Below are 17,823 nucleotides of genomic sequence, written 5' to 3' on the forward strand. Positions count from 1 at the left end.
CAGGGTATTGAAGCCCCTTTTAGCCACTGCCACAGAACCCCTGCCTGAGCCCTCTTCTCTCCATTCTAGGCTGCCCTGCCAAGAAGAATGTGTGTGACAGCAACACTTGCCAAAATGGGGGCACCTGTGTGAATCAGTGGGACGCGTTCAGCTGCGAGTGCCCTCTGGGCTTCGGGGGCAAAAGCTGTGCCCAGGGTAGGAGGAGCTGGTGTCAGAGGCCGAGGCCAGGGAGCTGTCAACAGTGCTGGGAACACTGGCAGGGTCGGGGCAGGCACTGGGCAGGGCCCAGCCGAGCCCGCTGTGGGTGGAAAAGCTTGTCTGGGCAGAGCTCTGAGAGGGTAGCACAGGAGACAAAGGGCCCAGTCAGAGGCAGGCCTGGGCACAGTGTGGGGCGGGTCCAGGGCAGGTAAATTCTCTGGAGGGCGTGGCTGACAAGGGAGGGGGCACTAGGAGAGGCAGTGCCCTGCCTCCCACAGAGCCACCATCACTGGGCACCATATCTCCTGGGGCACTGGGCTGCACCCTCTCCTCAGTTTGCCTTTATCTGTCTCTCCAGAAATGGCCAACCCTCAGCGCTTCCTGGGCAGCAGCCTGGTGGCCTGGCACGGCCTCTCGCTGCCCATCTCCCAGCCCTGGCACCTCAGCCTCATGTTCCGCACACGCCAGGCCAACGGTGTCCTGCTGCAGGCCGTCACCAGGGGGCGCAGCACTATCACCCTGCAGGTGATGCAGGGAGGGGTGGGGACAGGTGGGCCCTGGCCAAGGCTGCTGGAGACTCCGAAGGGCTGGTCAGAGATGGCTGGGCGGGGTCTTTTCTTTGCTGGAAATTAAGAGGCAGCTGGATGGGTTCAGTGGATCACTGCTTCCATCTATTGGGCCTGGAGGAAATAACACCTTGTCCTCTGGCCTCAGCACAGCAGAATGGGTTTGGTGGTCCTGCAAACGGGGACGGTAGGCTGGAAGCAGAGCCAGTTAAGGCGGTCTGATGACACTCCTTTCTTTCCTCCTGGCGCCAGCTGCGGGAGGGCCACGTGGTGCTGAGTGTGGAGGGCACAGGGCTACAGGCCTCATCTCTCCAGCTGGAGCCAGGCCGGGCCAATGATGGCGACTGGCACCATGCACAGCTGGCACTTGGAGCCAGCGGGGGCCCCGGCCATGCAATCCTGTCTTTCGACTATGGGCAGCAGCAAGCAGAGGGCAACCTGGGCCCCCGGCTGCATGGGCTGCACCTGAGCAACATTACGGTGGGAGGAGTGCCGGGGCCAGCCAGTGGTGTGGCCCGTGGTTTCCGGGGCTGTTTGCAGGTGAGCATCTTGCCCGGCCTCCCCAGCCCCACCACCACCTGGAAGCCCACTCCGTGGAGGACCGACACTGCCCCTATTCCTCCCAGGGTGTGCGGGTGAGCGAGACACCCGAGGGTGTGAGCAGCCTGGATCCCAGCCGTGGGGAAAGCATCAATGTGGAGCCAGGCTGTAGCCTGCCAGACCCTTGTGACTCGAACCCGTGTCCTGCTAACAGCTATTGCAGCGATGACTGGGATAGCTATTCCTGCAGCTGTGATCCAGGTGTGTCAGGGACCCAGGGAAATGGGGCATGTTAGCGGGTGCCCGGGATCTTACTCGGGCTCTGCTGTGTGACCTGGGGCCAATCATCACATCGCTCAGATCCAGTCTCCTTCAGTACAAAGTTAGTTAGTATGGTCAGAGTGGAAGGAGCGGATGAAGGCCGGTTTGAAGAAAGTGCCGAGGGAGGGTGGGGATTGAGTGTCTCCTGTGCTTCTGGCCCTAGGTTACTATGGTGACAACTGTACTAATGTATGTGACCTGAACCCATGTGAGCACCAGTCCACGTGTACCCGAAAGCCCAGTGCCCCCCATGGCTACACCTGCGAGTGTCCCCAAAATTACCTTGGGCCATACTGTGAGACCAGGTAAGTGGACTAGGCATGCAGCAGCAGGTCTTAGTGGCCAGCTTATCTCTCGTGTGTCCCTCAGAGAACTGAGAACCTGGCTGAGCTATAGCCAGTGTCAGAAGGGCCACATATAGCCATACCAGGTGGGGGTGGCAGAGGGAGCTCATGCCTGCCTTGGCTTTTCTCTACAGGATTGACCAGCCTTGCCCCCGAGGCTGGTGGGGACACCCCACGTGCGGCCCGTGCAACTGTGATGTCAGCAAAGGCTTTGACCCAGACTGCAACAAAACAAGTGGCGAGTGCCACTGCAAGGTGACAGCCCCTCCCTAGGCCTCCACAGTGGCTGCCTCAGCCTCCGTTCTACACCTCCTGGACCCTTGACAGGGGACAGTGGGGAAAGCCTGCCTGCAGAGAGCTGAGGGCTTTGTGCCTTTGCTCTAACAGGGTGGGCAAGTGACTATTTGTCCTCACGTGTCTGGGATTGGGGGGACCCGAGACCGATACCTAAGCAGTGAGCTCTGGGCCAGGTGGACTTGTTGTTTGACATTTGTTCTGACTGGTTGGTGTCTCACTAATGGGTCAAACTCCCGATCGTTACCAGTTGTTAAATATTTTGAACCACTCTCAGGGGGACCTGAGGTCAGAGAGGCTCTGTCCAGAGGGGCCATACCTGAAAGGATCCATGAGAGTCCAGGGAAGAGAGCCTGAGCCAGTGACCCCATCCCCCTCCTCCTCCCTCCCAGGAGAACCACTACCGGCCCCCTGGCAGCCTCACCTGCCTCCTATGTGACTGCTACCCCACGGGCTCCTTGTCTCGAGTCTGTGATCCTGAGGACGGCCAGTGTCCATGCAAGCCAGGGGTCATTGGGCGCCAGTGCGACCGCTGTGACAACCCTTTTGCTGAGGTCACCACCAATGGCTGTGAAGGTGGGGCTCCCACGATGGGTGGGTGGCCCTCCCCAATGTGTGCCAGGTCCTGGTGTCCCAGGGAGGCCAGAAGCAGGGCTTGGTGGCAGGCCTGAAGATGGTGAGGGAGGGCTGGGGAGCCTGCGCAGAGCTGCAGGGGGACAGCTTCTCCTGAGTGACTGTGTGTGCTTCCTGGCAGTGAATTACGACAGCTGCCCACGGGCCATCGAGGCTGGGATCTGGTGGCCCCGTACCCGCTTCGGGTTGCCTGCTGCTGCCCCCTGCCCCAAAGGCTCCTTTGGTAGGTGCTGGATGCGTAGGGTATGATATGGGGGACTTAGCCTCTCATGGGTGGAGTGAGGGTGGGAAGCCCCTGGCTACAGATCCTGGGACCCTCTTTCTGGCCTCCAGGTCCTAGAGATTCCACATACCATCTTTTCCTAGCTCACAGTTCCTCTGCTCCCGAGGGTGCCCCAATGAGGGGCACCTAAATCTTAGACTTTTAACAAAAGTGCTGAGAAACCGGCAGGGTGCCTGGCAGAGGGGGCTGGGTGCTGGTGATTCTAAGATGAATCCCACATGGTTCCCAGACTCGGTTCACCGCCTGGTCCTGGAGTTATGCCCCTAGGTAATCTGGGAAGGAGGGGAAGTGAGGTGCTGTCCCAGGGGACCCTGCCTGGGATGGAGGCTGGCGCTGGTCCTCGGACTGACAATGAACAGAGTTCACAAGCAGAGAGCGGCTGAGAGCTCGAGGTGGTGGCTGGAGAGGGGTAGCGACCTCTGGCGGCTCAAGGAGGCCCCGTGCCCTGTGCTCCTGTAGCCCTTGTTTGGGCTGGTCTGGCAGAGGCTTTCCCATTTCCCACACCTATCTTCCCATTTTCACCCGGGCTGCAGAAAGGAAGGGCCCATGGTTGCTTGTCTCCCGTCTCTGGCCGAGAGGTGCTGGCCCCCAGCAGAACTTCTCAGCTGGGTCTTGGTGGCCTCCTGTGTCTCTCCCTGAGGCAGCGCTCTTGGCTTCCCTTCTCCAGGGACCGCTGTGCGCCATTGCGACGAGCACAGGGGATGGCTCCCCCCAAACCTCTTCAACTGCACATCAGTCACCTTCTCAGAGCTAAAGGGCTTCGTAAGTGAATCTCCCTCATCTCCCTCTCCTCCCTCGTCTTCCCCGACCCAGCCTCACTTGGCCCACCCAGCTTTGAGGAAAGGATTCTGGAATTCCAGCCCCTGCCTCTTGCAGAGGCCATTTGTCCCCTTTCCGGAGGCCCTTGTACTCCAGTTCTGCCCTCTGGGTACCTCACTGCCACCTTCCTGCGTTGACCCTCTGTCCCTCTTCCCTCCCGTCTGGCTGCGTCCTAGGCTGAGCGGCTACAGCGGAACGAGTCAGGCCTGGACTCCGGGCGCTCTCAGCAGCTGGCCCTGCTTCTGCGCAATGCCACACAGCACACGGCGGGCTACTTTGGTAGTGATGTCAAGGTGGCCTACCAGCTGGCCACACGGCTGCTGGCCCATGAGAGCTCCCAGCGGGGCTTCGGGCTGTCGGCCACACAGGATGTGCACTTCACCGAGGTGGGGCTTGGAGGGGACAGGGCTGGCTAATGGGTAGGTGGGGTCATGGTGAGTGAGCCTGCTCCCGGCAAGCGGAGGGCAGCGTGGGGAGCACTCTACACCCCTTCCTTTGGGGAGCTCCCAGCTGGCATGAGACCTCCGTGAGATCTCCCGAGCTGTGGCCCGGCACTGGGGTAATATAAAACACTTCTTCCCAACCCTTTTCGCAAAGTGCCCATAGAAAATACTGTTTGTCATGCGGCCTGGTCTGACCAGGCTTCTCAGAGCAGAGGCCCTGCTCGCATTTAGTACCTGCGTGCAGGTCCAGGCACAGAGCCTGGGCAGCTTAGTTAGAGAGTGAGGAGGAAGGAAGGATTAGAGGGAAGGGAAGGTGGGTGGGGAGCAGAGCTGGTCTAGGCACACGCTGGGGTCTGGGGGTGGGATGAGAAGGTGTGGGGCCGCGGGCACAGCTCACTGTGACCATGCCACCCCCAGAATCTGCTGCGGGTGGGCAGCGCCCTCCTGGACGCAGCCAACAAGCGTCACTGGGAGCTGATCCAGCAGACGGAGGGCGGCACTGCCTGGCTGCTCCAGCACTATGAGGCCTACGCCAGTGCCCTGGCCCAGAACATGCGGCACACCTACCTGAGCCCCTTCACCATCGTCACGCCCAACATCGGTGAGACTGGTGGCCCGGGCAGGGGACGGTGGCCGGCTGGGGACCTGCCGGCCTCACGGGGTCTGACCTGTGACCCCTCCCTAGTCATCTCCGTAGTGCGCTTGGACAAGGGGAACTTCGCTGGCGCTAAGCTGCCCCGCTACGAGGCACTTCGGGGGGAGCGGCCCCCGGACCTCGAGACGACGGTCATTCTTCCTGAGTCTGTGTTCAGAGGTCAGTGGGGGCCTCAGGGGTGGGTCGGGCCAGGCTGGGGCACCTTTGCAGGGCCCAGCTGAGTGGACCGTGTTCCGCTCCCAGAAACGCCCCCTGTGGTCAGGCCCGCGGGCCCTGGAGAGGCCCAGGAGCCAGAGGAGCTGGCACGGCGTCAGCGGCGGCACCCGGAGCTGAGCCAGGGTGAGGCTGTCGCCAGTGTCATCATCTATCGCACCCTGGCAGGGCTGCTGCCCCATAACTATGATCCGGACAAGCGCAGCCTGAGGTGAGCAGAGATGGGGTAGGACTGGTGGGGGCGGGGGAGCGGGTTGGGTGGGTGAGTGCTGAGACATAGAGCAGGACCAGGGTCTGGGGTCCTCTTGGAGTGTGAGGGGTGTGCCCCAGTGCCCCAGCCATGGTGATCGTGCACCTGCCTGTCCCCCATCAGAGTTCCCAAACGCCCCATCATCAACACGCCGGTGGTGAGCATCAGCGTCCATGACGATGAGGAGCTTCTGCCCCGCGCCCTGGACAAGCCAGTCACGGTGCAGTTCCGGCTGCTGGAGACAGAGGAGCGGACCAAGCCCATCTGTGTCTTCTGGAACCATTCCATCCTGTGAGCCTGCGCTGCCCTAACCCCGAGGCTTTGGGCCAAGAGCCCAGGCTCTTGGGCTCCCCACCCTCCCGTCTCCTGACTCAGCCTCCCTCATTCAGGGTCAGTGGCACAGGTGGCTGGTCAGCCCGAGGCTGCGAAGTCGTCTTCCGAAATGAGAGCCACGTCAGCTGCCAGTGTAACCACATGACAAGCTTCGCCGTGCTCATGGACGTGTCCCGGCGGGAGGTTGGACCCACAAGGGGTGGCTGCAGAGCTGGGGGTGGGAGCCCAGGGCACCAGGCTGGGTGCTCAGACCCGGCCCTTCCTAATTTCCCTGGTCCTCTGCTGCCCACCCTGCAGAATGGGGAGATCCTGCCACTGAAGACACTGACATATGTGGCCTTAGGCGTCACCTTGGCTGCCCTGCTGCTTACCTTCCTCTTCCTCACTCTCCTGCGTGCCCTGCGCTCCAACCAGCACGGCATCCGGAGGAACCTGACTGCTGCCCTGGGTCTGGCTCAGCTGGTCTTCCTCCTGGGAATCAACCAGGCTGACCTCCCTGTAAGATGTCCCTTCTCACCCAACTCCCAGCCTTTCCAGGCTCCCTTAGGAGTCCTCCCCACCCTCCTGTCAACCCCTGCTACTGCAGCAGTAACTGACAGAGAGCCTAGCCTGGGCCTGGCCCATGGTTTCCTCTTCTCCAGTGCCCCTTACTTCCCCAGCACCCCAGCAGTGCCTTCCTCTGGCTTAGACTCCACCTAAAGCACCTCCCTACACCCAGGCCCTTGCCCTCTGCCTGATGAGAGCAGAATCCATGTCCTGGGGGTTCGCCAGGCAGTCCCTGACCTGGCCTGGGGCCTCAGTTTGCTTGCACAGTCATCGCCATCCTGCTGCACTTCCTGTTCCTCTGCACCTTCTCCTGGGCTCTGCTGGAGGCCTTGCACCTGTACCGAGCGCTCACGGAGGTGCGCGACGTCAATGCTGGCCCTATGCGCTTCTACTACATGCTGGGCTGGGGTGTGCCTGCCTTCATCACAGGTACCCCACCCTCGTCCTGGGCCTCACGGTTCTGCATCCCGAGGTCCACCTCCGTGCCACATTCTACCCACCCATGTCCCAGGCTCCACATCCCAATGCCACAGGCCAAGTTCTCCATAGGTGTCCCTCTGATTTAACCTGGCCCGAGGCCCCCACTTGAGGGCTGGGTCCCCCATGCTGACATACGCGGCCCTCGTTGAGAGGACGGCATTGACAGATGGTGGACAGAAGCCGTCATCCCCCGTGCCTGGCCCTGTGAGCTCACTTGACCGCCTGACTTTCCCAAGCCCTGACCACACCTTCCCCTACTGTTGTCACCATGCTCCCAGGTCTCGCTGTGGGCCTGGACCCCGAGGGCTATGGGAACCCCGACTTCTGCTGGCTCTCTATCCATGATACACTCATCTGGAGTTTTGCTGGCCCTGTGGCCTTCGCTGTCTCGGTAAGTGCTAGAAAGTGAGCGGGCTGAGTGTGTCCTCAGAATCCTTGTTCGGAACAGCTGAGGCTGCCAGGCCCCTGTGGTGTGGAAGCTGTCTGTCCTCTGATGATCCCCACCCTCTCCTGCTAGATGAGTGTCTTCCTGTACATCCTGGCGACCCGGGCCTCCTGTGCTGCCCAGCGGCAGGGCTTTGAGAAGAAAGGCCCTGTGTGAGTACGGGGTGTGAGTGCCTGGGCAGTGGATGGGCAGCGGTGTGGGAGGCCTCCTGGCCGCACTCACAGCCTGCCTTCTCCGCAGCTCGGGCCTGCGGCCCTCCTTCACTGTCCTCCTGCTGCTGAGCTCTGCATGGCTGCTGGCACTGCTCTCCGTCAACAGCGACACCCTCCTCTTCCACTACCTCTTTGCTGCCTGCAATTGCATCCAGGTACCTGGCCTCGCCCCTGCCTGTGGGAGACCCATGGAGGCGGGTGGGTGCCCGAATAAGCACTGAGACCGTTGCTGCCTCCTGCCGTTTAGGGCCCCCTCATCTTCCTCTCCTACGTGGTGCTTAGCAAGGAGGTCCGGAAAGCACTCAAGTTTGCCTGCAGCCGCAAGCCCAGCCCTGATCCTGCTCTGACCACCAAGTCCACCTTGACCTCGGTGAGGGAGCCAAGGCTCAGGGAAGTGGCGGGGTGGAGGGGTGGAGGGAGAGGCAAGAGGCCCAAGGAGCCTGTTCTCTGAGCTTTGGCCCCACGTTTCTTCCATCCCTACATCCTTTCCTGGGAAGGTATGTGTAGTCCGGGGAGAAGGCGGCATGGGGGTGAGGAAGAGGATTTTGACTTGGGAGAGGTGGGTGTGCAGCGTGGAAGTATAAGGTGAGGACGTGGCCAAGACAAGTAATGAGGTCAGGAATGCCCAGCACCTGAGAATCCCCTGGTACACGCCCAGGATGCTCTCAGGAGACAACTCCTGGTGCCATCTTTTACATTATACCGCTGAATCCAGGGGACTTGGGTGTGCATAAGACTGGCACAGGGATGGCAGAGCCACAAGCACTACTAGATCCTGGGATGGGAGGCAGCAGATGTGCCTCTCTCTTCCAGACCTGGGTGTGTGGGAGGTAGACCTTAGCGCAGGCTCCCTCGGCTCTTCCATTTCCATCCTGGGGCCATGCCATCCTGCTCCCCCACTTACCCACCTCTCTGTTTCCTGCCTAGTCCTATAACTGCCCCAGCCCGTACGTGGATGGGCGGCTGTACCAGCCCTACGGGGACTCGGCTGGCTCTCTGCACAGCGCCAGCCGCTCGGGCAAGAGCCAGCCCAGCTACATCCCCTTCTTGCTGAGGTGAGCCCTGGCGACAGGAGGGCCGGGGAGGGGAAAACACCATGCATGTGTGCCAGGCCCAGGCCAGGCAGCTGTTGGGAGGGTACAGCATGGCTGACACCGGCGGCAGCTTGGATTAGGAGCCATAAAGGACATGGGGTAGGAACTGAAAAACCCAGGAGAGATGAGACCAGGACACTGAGCAAGAGGCCAGGCGGACCCCTCCAGCATGGCCTTGTCTTCCTAGGGAGGAGTCCACACTGAACCCTGGGCAAGGGCCCCCTGGCCTGGGGGACCCAGGCAGCCTATTTCTGGAAGGTCAAGACCAGCAGCATGGTGAGGACGGAAGCCCCTCGGGTGGGGGTGCAGCTGCTTGGGTTTTGCTGAGGGTAGGCAGAGGCAGGTAGGCCAGCTGTGATCTCTCTCCCCCCTCCCAGAACCCGACACAGACTCCGACAGTGACCTGTCCCTGGAAGATGACCAGAGTGGCTCCTATGCCTCTACCCACTCGTCAGACAGTGAGGAGGAAGAGGAAGAGGAGGAGGCAGCCGCCTTCCCTGGAGAGCCGGGCTGGGACAGCCTGCTGGGGCCTGGGGCCGAGAGACTGCCCCTGCACAGTACCCCCAAGGGTGGGCCAGCGCCAGGGCTGTGGCCTTTGGGGGAAATGGGAGGGCAGAGGGATTCCTGGGAGGTAACTAGGGTGGTGACTCTCCTACCGTAGCCGGCTGCCTTCTCTGAGCCTCATCTACTTCCTTTCTCCACCAGATGGGGGCCCCGGGCCTGGGAAGGCCCCCTGGCCCGGAGACTTTGGGACCACAGCAAAGGAGAGTGGTGGCAGTGGGGTCTGTGAGGAGCGGCCGCGGGAGAATGGAGACGTCCTGCCTTGGGAGGGGTCCCTGGGCCCCCTTCCAGGCCTTTCTGCCCAACCTCACAAAGGTGAGTGGGCCCCCTCCCGCCTCACCTTTGCCCTGCAGCCGATGGGGCTCTCCCCGCCTGCTCCTCATGGCGCCTGGCCTCCTGCCCCACAGGCATCCTCAAGAAGAAGTGTCTGCCCACCATCAGCGAGAAGAGCAGCCTCCTACGGCTACCCCTGGAGCAGGGCACGGGGTCTTCTCGGGGCTCCTCAGTCAGCGAGGGCAGCAGGGCTGGGCCCCCTCCCCGCCCCCCACCCCGGCAGAGTCTCCAGGAGCAGCTGAACGGGGTCATGCCCATCGCCATGAGCATCAAGGCAGGCACAGTGGATGAGGACTCCTCAGGCTCCGAGTGAGTGTGGCCGGGTGGGCGGTGAGGGGACAGCCCTGAAGAGGCTCCCGCTGGGCTCAGAGCTGCCGCCAGGTGTCCCCGGCCTGCTCTGGTTGGCAGTCAGAGGACGCACGGGTGGAGTGTGGCCCAGCTCCCTTACGGCAACAGGCCCACAAACCATGGTGCCCGTGGGATTGACCCAGCCCAGCATCTGGCAAAGTGAGGAGGGTGGGGAGCTGGGGTTGCTTTTCTGTTTCCTTCTTCTGGTGGAAGCTTCTCACTGTCTCCTCTGCTCCAACTAACCCTCTGTCTGCCTTTTCTGTCACTTTCCTTTCTCGCCTCTCCAGATTCCTCTTCTTTAACTTCCTGCATTAACCCTGGGCCAGTGGTTCCTACACCCTGAGGCTCCCTTACCTTCCCCAGCTGCACTCATGCCCCACTCCTGTCTTGTGCTTTATCCTGCCCCGCTCCCCACCTCCTGCCCGCAGCAGCGACGAAACGTCCATCTGAGGAGCCTGGGCCTTGTCAGGAGGGGCACCCACCCCACCCAAGGCCATCTAGTGCCAACTCCCTCCCCCACCATCCCCCTCACTGCACTTTGGACCCCTGGGGCCAACATCTCCAAGACAAAGTTTTTCAGAAAAGAGGAAAAAAAAAGAATTTAAAAAAGGATCTCCACTCTTCATGACTTCAGGGATTAATTTTTTGTATATGCTGGAAACTGACTCCCCTTTCCCTTCCCAAAGAGGATAGGACCTCCCAGGATGCTCCCAGCCTCTCCTCAGTTTCCCATCTGCTGTGCCTCTGGGAGGAGAGGGACTCTTGAGGGGCCTGCCCCTCATTTGCCATCACCAAAAGGAAAGGACAAAGCCACACACACCCAGGGCGGCGAGCCCTGAAGGCTGTACCCGGCGGGCCTCAGTATGGCAGGGGTGTCAGGGCAGAGTGTGCTCCTCACCCTGCCTGTGCCACCCTCCCAGGAACTGAAAAAGCCCTGTTTGGAGAGGGGGCAGAAGGACTCAGAGCCCCCGGACCCCCAAATGCTGCATGAACACATTTTGAGGGGAACCCGTGCCCCTGGGCGGTGGCCGGGCCACCCCAGCCCCTCTCCTCTCCCTGGACTGCCACATGCTGCAGCCCAGGTGTTTGCTCAGTTTGCTGACCCAAAAGTGCTTCATTTCCCTGCCCGACCCGCACATGGGGAAGGCCAGTCATGTTAAGTTGCGCTTCTTTACTGTTGTGTGGGTAAGACGGAGAGGAAGAGGAAATACAGTGCTGACTCAGTTGCTCCAAGCACAGGTCTCAAGTCTGGGTTCTGGGGTCCACTCACCCATCCCCCCAAGATCAGATAAACCCCACTCTGTCTGACTTGCTGTGGCCACTGAGACGTTCTATTTTTAACCCCTTCCGGGAATTGGCTCTCTTCTTCAAAGGACCAGGTCCTGTTCCTCTTTCTCCCCCGACTCCCAGTTCCCTGCGAAGAGAGAGTTAATATATATATTTTATTTATTTGCCTTTTGTGTTGGGATGGGTTTGTGTCCAGTCCCAGGGGGTGTGATGTGGCTGTTACAGGTGGGTGTGTACCCAGCAGTCCTGACACGGGGAGCCGAGGCTCTTCCCCTTGCTACAGACTGTCATCTCCCCGCCTCTCCCCTCCCCTCAGTTTTGCCAACTGCTATTCATTTGAGTCACCATTTATGCTAAGCATGTATTCCAGACTTGTCACAGACTTTCCTCTGGAACAGGTGGCTAGAAAAAAAGGATATGGGCAGAAAACGTGCTCCTGTTTGTCATTTGTAAGGCTGATTTCTGGCTTTCCTGCTATGGATCCTCCCCGACCTCTCCCCTCAGCAATTCCTGCAAAGGGTTAAAAATTTAACTCGTTTTTACTACTGATGACTTGACTTAAAAAAATACAAAGATGCTGGATGCTAACTTGATACTAACCGTCAGATTGTACAGTTTGATTGTGATTGTAAATATGGTAGGGTTTGTGTTTTTTGTTTTTTGTTTCATTTCCCCATACTACTGAATAAACTAGTTCTGTGCGGGTTGAGCATCGTCAACATGTACTCCTGTTTGGTGTCCTGTCCTTCCAGAGGGAGGGAGGCCTGGCCCCTGGAAAACAACAGCAGAAAGGGCCAAGAGGTCATGGGACTCAGATACCAAGCGGCTGGTGAGCTAGCCCCTCGACCGATACTCCCAACAGTTTTTTCCTCATACCCAGCTACTCATACCCTAGCCTACTGTGTGCGCTGCAACATTACTTCTATTCCCAAGTTTGGGGAATTACTTCTATTTCCAAGTTCTGTTCAACAAACTAGATAGGGAGTTAACCTTGGGGCAACAGATGGCAGTAAGAACACAGACCTGGGAACTAGATTGACTTACTCTCTCTTGGCCTTAGTTTCTTTGCCTGTAAAACGAGGATGATAACAGCATCCGCCTAATTGAGCTTTTATGAGAATTAAATGAGTTAACACATGTAAAGCGCTTAGAACAGTTCATAGTGCATAGAAAGAGGCCAGTGAACGTTGGCTTCCCTCTTGGTTGCTACTGGTTGGGGGCAGGGGTGGAGTGCATAAAGAAAAAAATAGAAAGCTAGACCAAAGGGAAGGAAGTAAGCAAGTAGCTGAACAATGGCTGCTGTGGCCGGCAGGCCTCCTCCCTAGCTGGCACTGCCTACTGCATGTTGGTCAAGCAGGTTTGGAGCGGGATGGGGCTGGGGGTGGGTACAAAACTCAAGACTGATGGAGGGCCAAAGGAACGTGTCTTGTCCTCTCCGGCCACCAGGTGGCAACAGCACATGGGTCTGCCGCTCATTTTGCTTCTAACGACCCGACCCGCCAGGGCCTGGCCCACACCTGCCATTTGCTGGCCACACCTAAGTGTGTGCCTCGCTTGCCCACCTTCCAGTGCTTCTGTCAGAGCGGGACGTCACCAACAGGCCCTACTCACTAGTGTGGGACGCAGCTGGGAAACACACCTGAGGTGTTCTTGCCTCTACCAAATTGCTCCAGAGCCAAATACTCAACGTGTCTCCACACCCTCTCCCCTAACTCAATGCTTGGAATCCCAGAGGCTGCAGGAGTTGCTGCAAGAGGCTGAAGAGAAAGGTGAATGTGTAGGCAGCTGTCACTGTGACATAGGTGAATGTATGAAATGAACTTGAAGATCAGCCAGAAAAAGGAGAAGAAAACAGTGAAAGGCCCCTGGCCCGGGAACAGAGGGAGGCATTTCAGTGCCTAAGTTGGGCGCTTATGGGCATATAAGAGTGGGGGGTGGCACCAGCTGGCACTCTACTCCCTTTGCCCAGTTGCCGGCTGGCTTCCTTGAGTCATGGCCTGGCCTTCAAAGAGTAACATTCTCTCAAAACTCACAAGGAATTGAGTTTGTTCTGGTTGCAAGAGTCAAAGGCTGTGGGAAAAGGGAGACCCTTACTTAGTTCAATCTCTTAAATGAGTCTTTGTTGTTTATTCAACAAACACTCATCTTGCACTCAAATATTTTTTCCATAAATGAATGAAATTCTCTGCCACATACAAATCACAACACTAGACACTGCAGGGGATCATAAATCCTGGGGCTGCCCCTCAAGTCTATTAGGGGAAATAAGAGGAGAGCACCAACGATGCCAGGGAAGAAAGGTAGAACGTGAGAGGTTTTCCGGTATCTTCTACCTGAGGCAACCAGCGAAGCTGAATACCAGAGGACCCAACAAAAGGTCCCTTCACCCCATAAGTACAGCAGACAAGATGCTGAGGAGTTCTAGGAGGATCCATTCTCTGGTCACGAAAGGACACCCAACTTTAGCATATAAATAATATATAGACCATGGCTTAATAGCCTCACATATTGTGAATTAAGCTATACTTAATTTGATCTGGACCTTTTAATAACATACAAATCCTGGGAAAAGACAGCCTGTTCCGATCTAATGCCAAAAAGGGGGGTCGTCACAGCTTGATTAGGTGGCCCTATCTAGGCCTTGCCTGGGAAGCCCTTCCTGGCTCCCTCATTGGAATTACATAGGTATTTATTCCCAATTTGTGAGAAATTAGAGCAGGATTCTCTTTCACATATACAGAGAATATAAAAATACATTTATTTTATTTTAGAAAAATGCAAGCCAACAGAGTAAGCTTATAAACTGGCCTGTTTAAAAGTCCGGATTCACAGGGAAAAAGTTCGGAAGCCACGTGGCTGCCTCTGCCTTTCCAGACAGGCTGGATGGAGTTCAGTAGAGGAGGTAATTCAGGAGGAGAGTAGGGAGGTTATCTAGAGGTCATTCACATGTAAATGTCCAGTGAACCACTGCCTGGGAAGAAGATCAAACTCGGGGGCTGAACATAAGAGTGGGGGTAGATGAGGACAACCCACTCTTCTGCATTTCTTATTTCCTGTTTGTGAATTTCATTGCTGGAAGGCAACTTCTTTTCCCTGGTCTTCTTTCAACCCCCTCCAGTTCAACCCCAATCCACCCCGTCTCTCATGGTCTCTACTACTGGGGCACCAGCCCAGGGGGCATCTCTTCCTCCTGCCCCTGGGCCAGAATCTGCTGAAGTGAGGAACTGCCTCCAATGAGAGGGCTTGGGAGGCCGAGTAGAGTGAGTCCAGGCAGTGACTGTAGTGGTCTGCTACTGAATTCTTGCTTGCTGTCCTGATCTATTTACCTAGAGAGACAGGAGGAACTGCTTTATTGCTCTTCTTCCTCAAGCCCATATGTTACCTGGCTGAGTTCAAATTCCTTGGGGTAGGAAGACATGGGACACCCCGACCCTCCAGGCTCCCCTCCTTGTCCCCAGCTTGGCACACAGGAATCAGGACTGACCTACGACTTGTACATAACAGCTCAGAAGCCCAGATGACAGTAGAGAAAGAGATAGCATCTCGACCAGTCTTACCTGGTAGGTCCTGCAACTGCAACTTTCCTGGGGGGCTGCAGATTACTGCGAGTGGTACCAGTGACAGAAAGATTTGGTCGCTGGGAAACTGGAACTTGATGGGAGTTAGCAAAAGAAACGAGTTAGCAGCAAGTTCAGGGGACCTTCCCAAAAGAAATACTGGATGAAGGCAGAGTTTGGGATTACTGCCTTTCCTCCCACCCACGGTATTTGAAAACCAAGACTCAAAACTCTTGGCCCAGGCCCAAATTCTCTCCTTAACTCAGTCTGGCCATCTTCAAATAGAGCTGTAATGAAGATGGAGAAAGTGGTCATTGTTACCATCTCTGGGAGGTACGATTTACGTGGGCAAGAGTAGGTATTCTTCCTCCTGACTTCTTACCCTTACTGTCCATTCTTCCTCACCTCTGTGCCCTGTGGTGCTTGGTCTTGGAAGTCCTTTCCGAGTTGACAGAGAATCTGGAGCTAGGGCACCTTTGCTGGGTGGTATACTCCGGCTGGTGAGTGGCACCTGGCTGGCAGGCCTGGGGATGGCCGAGGGAGCAGGCAGTCGGCTGGAAGGTTTAGCAGCTACTCCCTGTGGCCGAGACGGGCGCTGAGAGTTGCTGGTAGAAGGCTGTGGGGCCAAGACTGGTCTGACCACGGGGGTAGGCGGGCCTGGTGCAGAGCAACAGAGGAATTTTAGGGTAAGTTCCACATCCTCCCTACTCCCACTCACCCACAGCTTTGCTGCCCAGGTCTTCTCACTTGCTGTTGCTCTCCCATGGGGCCCAGCTTTCCCCCGGATTGGAGGAGTTGATCGGGAAAGAGGAGAAGATGCTGGGCTTTTGGATGTGGGGAACAGATTGCAAGTGGGCGACTCCTGAAACAGAAAAAGAGACACGAAAAAAAAAAGCGACTAGAATGGAAAAAGAATCTGTTCTGCTGGCTGGTTAAGGGATAGAGGTGGAGAGTTGCCTAGATCCCAGTAAGGAATGGCAGAAGTCAGCTGCCAACATCATCATCATCACTAGTACCATTTGTTGAGAGCTTATTACAGAATTAGAGAGCTATGCACACAGTGGTAAGTGCATGGCTTATGGTATTTCGTTTAATTCCAATAATTCTACGAGGTAGAATTTTACTATCTCCATTTGACAAACAAGGAAACTACTTCATGGTTGTACCAAGTCACACACTGTGTCTGGGGGCACACATCCAGCCCAGACCTTCCAAACTCACCCTCTTCACGCTGGAGGGCCTCTTTCCAGAGGTTGCCCGAAAAGCCCTGACTGACCCCTTCTTATCGCTGCTCCGCAGTCGGGGTGGTAGGCTGCTTGGGGAGGGGGTGCTCCGAGCCAAAGAGCTCACAGTGGGCAGCAGGTCTCGGACAGGACTGTCCTTCAGCACAAAGGTCTCCCGCCGAGGGCTAGGCTTCACCCTTCGAGGCCCGGAGCCCGCGCCTGTACTCTCCTGCTCCTGCAGGGCACACTGCTCCAGCTGCGCTGCCAGCCTGTTGGCCTCATCGAGAATCTCCTCCAGCTTCTCTGGGCTGAGGCGGCCTAAGCTGAACCTCAGACCCTGGGGGGTGGGGGCCACCGCATTTGGGTCACTTCGGTGGGAGAGGCCGCGTCGGAGGGGTTTCTCTGACGTCACCAACACTGCTATGTCTTCCTCCTCACGACTGAGACAGAAAACAAACCAGGCACTGTGCCCCATGGAAGAGAACAGGAGACTGTACAAGGGAGACTGGGCAAAACCGCGCAGAGCCAGAGACACAACCCCAAACCCTGACGCCCATGTTGGCTGTGAGATCTGGCCTCTAGGTTTGAGAGACCGGGTTCCGTGAGGTCTGATAAGCCTTTAGCATTTACTGACATTGGAAATTATGCCAGGATGAAGATGCAGCAAATCCACTTCCCCTCTTTCTTAACACCCTGCAGTCTCAGTCCAGCTTCTCCCTTCGCCCAGGAGTAGTGTCATAGAAGCCCAAGAGAACCAGCCACCCAGCAGCACCAGCACATCCAGCCTTGAGACCCAGGTTTGAGACCAAAAATTCACCAGTAAGAGGCTAGAGACAGCCATCGGTGGAGGAAAGTAAGTAGGATAAAGAGGCTGGTGGTACCTGTCAGATGGTGACAGCCCTCCAAAGTCCAAGGTCTCATCCACTATAAACTTCACATCTGTAGGGGAGTTAAGAATGAATGCCAGCCTTGTGTCCTTAACATGGCTCTCCATCACAGGGCCTCTGCTTTCCCTCCAGGGCTTCCTTACCTTCCTGCAAATCTCCCATGTTCCAGCCAGCAGGAGCAGGAGTCAGCTTAGATCTGAACTGGAGAGAAAACATACTTCCCTCAGATCTGCATCCTACCCAAGGCTCTCAGCTAGGGTGCAAGCCAGGGGGTTGGGAGTCATGCTGGAAATAAAGCAAGCTTCCTAGGAGCAGCACCTGCCCCTGTTACTACCGTTACCTCCCGGAAAGGTGCGGAGAGCTCCCCCTGCACTCCTATCCTCTCCGCAGATTGCCCTCCCGTCCCCCAGGCGACCCGGCCTCTCCTCACTGGGGGGCGGTCTGCGCGCCCTATTTTCCTCCCTGCCACCATCCTCCGGGTTCTTCCTCTCCCCAAGCCACCTTTCCACTCCCCGCAGCACCACAGCCACGCCACACCTCCAGCTCAACCTCAGTTTTCACTTTCCGCGCCCCCACTCACCTCCCGTGAACTGTGCTTTCTCCGCACAACTCAGTCCCGGGAATCAGCTCCGAGGGGGCGGGGCTCCTTTCGAATCTCTTCGCCCCACCCACTCCTACCACCTCTGCACAGTGATTGGTGGATCCCAGCATCCCCCGCCCCCCAGAGGGCGGGGCGACGGCGGGCCGCTGGCCGGAAGTTCGCCGGTGGGGCCGTTTGGAGAGCTAGCCATTCCAAGAAAGACTCCAACCCAAGGGCTGAAGCGGGGGAGTCGCGAGCGCGCGCGCGTGCCCGGGAGGCCTTTGCTGGCCAATGAGTGTGGGTTTCGCTCCCTGTCATCCCTTCTTCTCCTCTCCCTCCCAGAACTGCTAGGAGGAGCCGGGGTTTGTAGCCCCAGGG

The 17,823-nt window shown here is 57.7% G+C and overlaps 2 protein-coding genes across 7 annotated transcripts in view; one reads left to right on the forward strand and one right to left on the reverse strand.

Moving 5' to 3' along the window:
- The window catches only part of CELSR2 (cadherin EGF LAG seven-pass G-type receptor 2), a 25,013-nt gene extending 13,092 nt beyond the window's left edge, over positions 1–11,921 (forward strand). The window contains exons 8-34 of one of the 2 annotated variants that reach the window (XM_033092447.1): positions 70–195; positions 557–723; positions 1,017–1,304; positions 1,391–1,565; positions 1,789–1,930; positions 2,104–2,224; positions 2,656–2,839; positions 3,018–3,119; positions 3,847–3,941; positions 4,175–4,384; positions 4,859–5,042; positions 5,127–5,255; positions 5,340–5,520; positions 5,683–5,850; positions 5,949–6,075; positions 6,190–6,390; positions 6,693–6,867; positions 7,197–7,309; positions 7,436–7,515; positions 7,604–7,730; positions 7,823–7,945; positions 8,503–8,630; positions 8,857–8,945; positions 9,047–9,238; positions 9,375–9,545; positions 9,638–9,872; positions 10,199–11,921. In XM_033092447.1, coding sequence (XP_032948338.1) covers positions 70–195; positions 557–723; positions 1,017–1,304; positions 1,391–1,565; positions 1,789–1,930; positions 2,104–2,224; positions 2,656–2,839; positions 3,018–3,119; positions 3,847–3,941; positions 4,175–4,384; positions 4,859–5,042; positions 5,127–5,255; positions 5,340–5,520; positions 5,683–5,850; positions 5,949–6,075; positions 6,190–6,390; positions 6,693–6,867; positions 7,197–7,309; positions 7,436–7,515; positions 7,604–7,730; positions 7,823–7,945; positions 8,503–8,630; positions 8,857–8,945; positions 9,047–9,238; positions 9,375–9,545; positions 9,638–9,872; positions 10,199–10,226 — 4,061 coding nt within the window. In that variant the 3' untranslated portion in view covers positions 10,227–11,921. The remainder of the gene's footprint in view (positions 1–69; positions 196–556; positions 724–1,016; positions 1,305–1,390; positions 1,566–1,788; positions 1,931–2,103; positions 2,225–2,655; positions 2,840–3,017; positions 3,120–3,846; positions 3,942–4,174; positions 4,385–4,858; positions 5,043–5,126; positions 5,256–5,339; positions 5,521–5,682; positions 5,851–5,948; positions 6,076–6,189; positions 6,391–6,692; positions 6,868–7,196; positions 7,310–7,435; positions 7,516–7,603; positions 7,731–7,822; positions 7,946–8,502; positions 8,631–8,856; positions 8,946–9,046; positions 9,239–9,374; positions 9,546–9,637; positions 9,873–10,198) is intronic. The other variant, XM_033092448.1, reaches the window with a different exon arrangement.
- PSRC1 (proline and serine rich coiled-coil 1) lies at positions 11,164–17,512 on the reverse strand. 5 transcript variants are annotated; one of them, XM_033092449.1, is made up of 8 exons: positions 17,446–17,512; positions 17,009–17,066; positions 16,860–16,917; positions 15,977–16,418; positions 15,503–15,617; positions 15,161–15,412; positions 14,756–14,849; positions 11,164–11,325 (listed from the first exon to the last, which is right to left on the reverse strand). In XM_033092449.1, exons 2-8 carry the CDS (start codon positions 17,025–17,027, stop codon positions 11,196–11,198), a joined length of 1,110 nt encoding a protein of 369 aa, XP_032948340.1. In that variant the 5' UTR covers positions 17,028–17,066; positions 17,446–17,512; the 3' UTR covers positions 11,164–11,195. The 5 variants fall into 5 exon arrangements, with proteins under 5 accessions (XP_032948340.1, XP_032948341.1, XP_032948342.1 ...); XM_033092450.1 differs by having other exon boundaries at positions 17,009–17,061; positions 17,446–17,476; XM_033092451.1 differs by lacking the exon at positions 11,164–11,325 and adding an exon at positions 11,861–11,969.
- Positions 17,513–17,823: the final 311 nt, after the last annotated feature.

Source organism: Rhinolophus ferrumequinum, chromosome 22 (assembly GCF_004115265.2).
Source record: "Rhinolophus ferrumequinum isolate MPI-CBG mRhiFer1 chromosome 22, mRhiFer1_v1.p, whole genome shotgun sequence".
NCBI classification, from domain to species: Eukaryota; Metazoa; Chordata; class Mammalia; order Chiroptera; family Rhinolophidae; genus Rhinolophus; species Rhinolophus ferrumequinum.

Coding starts and splice junctions, on each gene's coding strand:
- PSRC1 (XM_033092449.1), bottom strand. Junction 15,413..15,502: donor CCATGGGAGAGCAACAGCAA/GTGAGAAGACCT, acceptor GCTCTGCACCAG/GCCCGCCTACCCCCGTGGTC. Junction 14,850..15,160: donor AAGCACCACAGGGCACAGAG/GTGAGGAAGAAT, acceptor ACTCCCATCAAG/TTCCAGTTTCCCAGCGACCA.